The 6,593-nt window shown below is 36.8% G+C and overlaps 1 protein-coding gene across 3 annotated transcripts in view; it reads right to left on the reverse strand.

The window, feature by feature from the left end:
- The window catches only part of TM9SF3 (transmembrane 9 superfamily member 3), a 71,741-nt gene that overhangs the window by 49,549 nt on the left and 15,599 nt on the right, over nt 1–6,593 (reverse strand). For all 3 annotated transcript variants that reach the window (XM_023740394.1, XM_004369973.2, XM_023740398.1), the window contains exon 2: nt 3,488–3,683. In XM_023740394.1, coding sequence (XP_023596162.1) covers nt 3,488–3,683 — 196 coding nt within the window. The remainder of the gene's footprint in view (nt 1–3,487; nt 3,684–6,593) is intronic.

The raw sequence follows: 6,593 nt of genomic DNA on the forward strand, positions 1-6,593 counted from the left end.
GAATTAACAGGCTAGCACAGCAACTTCAGGATAAATCAAATCCTGTAAGCAATAAACTAATTTAACATTTCATAACTACTAATGCAAAATCAAGCTGGAACTACAGACCCACACTATATGCTATTAGTATTCATAACAACTACCGTTTCTTGAATGCAAACCATGTATTAGTAACTCTGACACATTTTCTACATGCATTATCTCATTTAAACCTGACAATTTTACCAAGTGGACACTATTTGCCACATTTCACAGATGAGGGAAATGAAACTCAGAGAGGTTAAATAATTTGCTCACGATCACACAGATAGGCAGAGGCAGAGGTGGGATGCAGCAAGTCTCTCTGACCCCAAAGCATGTATGTTCTTTCTACTCCATGTGGGCAAGGTTCCAAGAGATATCCTCTAATATTAGAGGACAATGAATTCAGGCCCAGTTAAGAGGTGCCTAATTTAAATTTTCTCTTTTCTGTTCCCCCTTCCACTTTTCTTTTCAAACTTATTGTGATAAACTATACATAACAAAAAATTGCCATTGTAACCATTTTTAAGTGTACAATTCAGTGACATTAGTTATATTCTCCATGTTGTACAACCATCATCCCTATCTATTTCCAAAAGGTTTTTTTCATCACCCCAAACAGAAACTTGGTACCCCTTTAGCAGTAACTACTCACTCCTCCTTCCCCCAGCCCCTGCTAACCACTAATAAACTTTGTTCTCTATGCATTTGCCCATTCTAGACACTGCATACAAGTGGGATCATATAACATTTGTCCTTTTGTATCTGACTTACTTGACTCAGTATAATGCTTTCGAGGTTCATCCACATTATACGAAACATGTATCAGAGCTTCATTTCTCTTTATGGCTGAATAATATTCCATTATATATCTATACATATATATCACATTTTATTTATCTATTCATCTGCTGATGGGCACTTGGGTTGTTCTGCCCCATTTAATGTATTGTCTCTAAATGGTCTCAATTTAGCATTCTGTCTAGTGCTAGTATGTAAGACTATTTGGAAGAAAAAGTTGTACATAAACTCTTAAGTGAGAGGCATCCTACATTAGACTAAGACTATCATTAGTTCCTTACAATAGCCTATTTAGTGACCCTCATTTTACAAGACAATACTAATCCCTTTAGCCTGATGGAACGTAAAACCAAAAAAATCATCGCGTTGATTCCGGCTCATAGCAACCGTACAGGACAGAGCAGAACTGCCCCATAGGGTTTCCAAGCAGTGCCTGGTGGATTTGAACCGCTGACCTTTTGGTTAGTAGCTGAACTCGTATCCACTAAGATACCACAGTTTCCTGATGGAAACTATTAGGTTAAAAAAAAAGTATGTCTGTGAGTACATATAGTTTTTTGATTTCACAATCTAAAATTTTATTTTCTTATCTGAATATACCTTCAGAAGAACCTTTAAAAATAAAAATTTAAGTGATGGAAGATTAACAATATTCGTATTTCTACAGTTCAAACAGACACAGAATGTTCTCATTTCCATTATTTTATGAGTATGCTGCGATAAAGCTTAGGCAACTCACTTCATCTCTGGGCCTCCCTGAGAGGGAACCAGGTGACACAATCTCTAAGGTACACTCCACTGTTAAAAGTCTATGATACTGTAAGTAACAACCAGGAAGCCTCCTAAAACACTTTTTTCAAAGCATGTCAACTTTATCGTTGAACAGGGTAAGCAAAGGACTACAGTAGAGGGGAAAGAGAAATCTAATAGCAATTACAATTTCATCTGGACTATTTAGCAGCATCTCTGCTGGAGGTGATATGGTCACAAGATCCCAAGGAATCGCCAACTCCCAGACAGCTGGCCAGCTCTTCTCCCTTTGATCTAAAAGTGCCTAGTCTAAAAGGAAAATAAATCCCACCTTTATTTCCGATGAAAACCATCTCCCTCTATTCAAATAATCTTGCCATCTCAGCCTCAGAAGTGATGAAAGAAGAAAGGTTAAGAGAGCAGAATGAGTCATTCATCAAGTAAATGAGGATGAAGATTTTAAAAATTGATGGCAGCTGTCCATAGCTGCAAAGTAGGACTCTGGGTTTTTGTCTATTCTCTCTCTAGCTCCTCTTTAAAAAAAAAAAAAAGGAAATGTGCACCAAATATGGAAAAGAGGAAATTAAGTGAATAAAGTTAAGTATTGAGGCTCTCAAAGATCACATATTCTAGTCTAAGTTTTCACTTTATTTGTGATTAAATATTTAAATTATCTGATTAAATTAAAACACAAGCCTCAGAACACACTTACAATGATTCATAAAATTATAGGCCATGCTTCTGTGGTTTAAATTTACAATTTAATTTTATAATTAAACCCCAAGGAATACCGGGAAGAGCGGAGGGGTCACAAATACTAAGACCTATTTTCACCAACAACGAAAATTCTAAAAACAAGGATAACATTAAACTAAATCAAAGTTAAAGTGACATTATCTTTCAAATATCTTGTTTCACACACCCCCCCACCCAACTTGCTAAAAATACCAGAAGTCAGTTGCTATTCATTTTACACATGGAGACAATGAAGTTAAAATTGTAGTAAATGACTTTACTAAAAGCAATACAGTAAAAGAAAGGGGATTAAAATTCAAAACTCCTGATTACAAGATCTAGGCTCTATTCAAAATCAAGACACCTAATCAAAGATCCTGCAGAAATTCAATAACTCAAGCTTCTGCTCACCAGGTTAAAAATGCCTGTGCAGGAAATACACTCACTGACAAACTTCAAAGAAGAAGATTAAAGTATAAACACACTTAAAGGACCTGATAAAATAGATACCTGCATAATAAATAAATAGAATTTTTTCCCAAGTTTAACAAGTCTTTAACTTAAAATTTAAAACCACACTATGCTGCAAGTGTTAAGAGGGTAAATTAACACACTGATAAATACACGCTGAGCCAATAGTACAAGTGTGAATCTGAGGGCTCTATACAAAATTTTTAAGTACCCATACACCCATTACAGCCTTGCACCTCCAGAAATTACTTCACTATCAATCTGTGTGGGCCTTACCTAGACATATATGCCCAAATACTAGAGGGTTTACTAGAAAACACTTTTCAGAAAGAAATAGCTTAGGGAGATATCATTTTATTAACAGTTATTTTGTTATCTTACAAATACTCAAATCTTTGTTAGTTACTAATGTATTTTCCTGAATGCAATACACTTAACTCACAGATTGATACTTTTTTTAGAATCTAGAGCAGTAGTTCTTAACTGAGGACAATTAGCAATGTCTGGAGACATTTCTGGTTGTCACAACTGTCAGGCTGGTACAATTGGTATCTAGTAGGTAGAGTCTAAGGATGTTGCTGCACACCCTAGAATGTACAGACAGCCCCCTACAACAAAGAATTATCTAGCCCCAGATGCCAACAGGTTGAGGATGAGAAACCTTGGTCTCAAATCTATTTAATTTTAAGGACTACTAAGGTTTACTTACCTTTGAATTTAATATCCAGACCACTAAACTCCAATTCAACTCCTTGAAGTGCTTCTCCTAGAGTTTCATGGTAATGACTAATACTTTTTTTTGACCCCACACAAAATGGAAGTGAAAAGTATTTATATGTCTCTTGTCGATTATGGTAAGGCCCAACAGTATTCATCCATAAGACAACTTCTTCTTTATCTTGATACTGAAACAAAAAAAGTAAGTAAGAATAGGTTAAAAAAAAAAAAAAAAGGGAATAGTTATTTGCTCTAAACAAAAGTGTTTGTACCATTTCTCTTCCGGAAACTATAAAATAAAATATAGGAAGCTTACTTTAATCTGGTGATCAATGTCCACATTAAAAATTAAACTGTGAATTTTAAAATAATACCTTCTGATTGTGGCCTCAGGTAGATTCATCCTTCCCAAACTGATAAAGGTTTTATAGAAGACAACACTTAAACAAAATCCAGTATGCTCACAAGATGTTTAGAATTAATATTTATACCATAGTAAACCTAGAACCAACATGATTCACCATGCTAATATGAACAAGGAAGGAGGAAGCAAAATCAACAGATTATCCAGAGCTCTTTTTAATCATTAGAAACTCCAATAAGCCAATGCTGCCAACCAAAAACAAAAATGATAAAACTTCATCTCCTTTCTAGTCTTTTGAACCGCCCTGGTCAAAGTACTAGACAGGAGAGAAACAAGAAAAAAAGAAAAGCATACTATATCTCCAGTTCATTCAAGCCAACCCTCTATCTTCTCGTTCATCAGCCTGAGAGATGTGTACCATATGCATATTTTTTAAACAAATAATTATGGCTCTACCCATATCTGAATACTACATAGCTAAATCTGGAGTCTGATCCAATGACTTTAGGTAGGTGACTTCACCTCTCCAAGGTCCAACTGGTGGATCTGCCACAGATTTCTAAAATCCTCTGAAATTTAGAATTTCAGTGATTCTATGAAAAGTAATTACCTGGGTAAACCAGTTATCCTAATTAGCAATATAAACTAAAGATAACATAGTATGCATTTAATCTGGTGATTAAACATGCATTTAAGTCAACTAAGCATAGAAGTCAGTAAATTTATTGAACAACTATTTACTAAGTACCCACCATGAGCCAACAACTGTGTTTATAACTGAGGATACGGCCTTGAACAAGACAGACGTGTTCCCTGCCCTACTGGAGCATAGAGTCTAAAGGAGAAGATGGACATTGAACAAGCAATAATACGAAGGCAGGGTTCCATGGAGCATATAACAGAGAAAGCTATCCTACCAAATCCTTCTTTCAAGTTCTCCATCTTAATAATTAATTAATAAATAATTAATAAACATTTTCAATCGAGATCCAACATCTCCAAAGCCAAATTAATCCCACTCAAATCTATTCCTCCTCCACCCTCACTTTGTTTTTCTAATGTTATTACCATTCTCTCAGACATGGAGACTCAAATCCCAAGACAACCCTGCATTCCAGAGAACTAAATGCCAACTCGTCTGCCCTTACCCAAAGCATCTGCTTCTCCTTTTAATTTACACAGTCATCACCCTAAGACTTAGATCCAGTCACCTCACCTTCAAACGCAATAAATGTCCCAATGTTCATATAAGACATCATCCAGGTCATCAAGGAAATAAATTATCTCATTTTTAATACATAAGAGACATGTATCAAGCATTGTATTAGGTATTAAAAAAAAGCCATCGCCATCGAGTCACTTCTGACTCATAGCGACCCTACAGGACAGAGTAGAACTGCCCCATAGGTTTCCAAGGAGCAGCTGGTGGATTTGAGCTGCCGACCTGTTGGTTAGCAGACAAATGCTTAACCACTATGCCACTAGGGCTCCACTAGGTATTAAGGATATAGATAAATAAAATACTGTCCTTCTCTTTAAGAGGTGGAGTCAGACAGGTAAATGATTAACAATAAAGAAATAAGCGTTACAAGAAAATCCAACACCTCTACAACAAAAAGAGAAATAATCCAATTAAAAAATGGGCAAAAGAAATGAACAGATACTTCACCAAAGAAGACATTCAAGCAGCCAACAGACACATGAGGAAATGCTCCTGATCACTAGCCATTAGAGAAATGCAAATCAAAACCACAACGAGATACCATCTGGCCCCTGACATTACTGGCTGCAACTCAAAAAAACTGGAAATAACAAATGTTGGAGAGGCTGCAGGGAGATCGGAACTCTTATGCACTGCTGGTGGGAATGCAAAATGATACGACCATTTTGGAAAATGATATGGCGCTTCCTTAGAAAGCTAGAAATAGAAATACCATACGATCCAGCAATCCCACTCCTACGAATATATCCTAGAGAAATAAGAGTCATCACACAAACAGACATATGCACACCCATGTGTATCACAGCATCGTTCACAATAGCAAAAAGATAGAAACAACCTAGATGCCCATCAACAGATGAATGATAAACAAACTATGGTACATACACACTATGGAGTATCACACAACGATAAAGAACAATGATGAATCTGAGAAGCATCTCATAACATGGATGAAACTGGAGGACATTATGCTGAGTGAAATAAGTCAATAGCAAAAGGACAAATACTGTATGAGACCACTACTGTAAAAACTCATGAAAAGGTTTACACGCAAAAGGAAACAATCTTTGATGATCACGAGGGATGGGAGGGGTGGGTGGGGGAATACTAAATAGACAATAGGTAAGTGATAACTTTGGTGAAGAGTAAGGCAGTACATAATCCCGAGGAAGCCAGCACAACTTGTACAAGGAAAGATCATGAACGCGTCATAGACAAATCTGAACTCCCTGAGGGACCAAACTGCTGAGCTGAGGGCTGTGGGGACCGTAGTCTCGGGGAACATCTAGCTCAACTGGCATAACATAGTTTATAAAGAAAATGTTCTACATTCTACCTTGGTGAGTAGTGTCTGGGGTCTTAAAAGCCTGTCAGGAGCCATCTAAGATACTCCACTGGCCTCACCCCTTCGGAAGCAAGGGAGAATGAAGAAAACAAGATACAAGGAAAAGATTAGACCAAAGGACTAATGGACCGCAACTACCACGGCCTCCACCAGACTGAGTCCAGTAC

The sequence above is a fragment of the Trichechus manatus genome, unplaced genomic scaffold (assembly GCF_000243295.1).
Source record: "Trichechus manatus latirostris isolate Lorelei unplaced genomic scaffold, TriManLat1.0 scaffold00007, whole genome shotgun sequence".
Taxonomy (NCBI): Eukaryota; Metazoa; Chordata; class Mammalia; order Sirenia; family Trichechidae; genus Trichechus; species Trichechus manatus.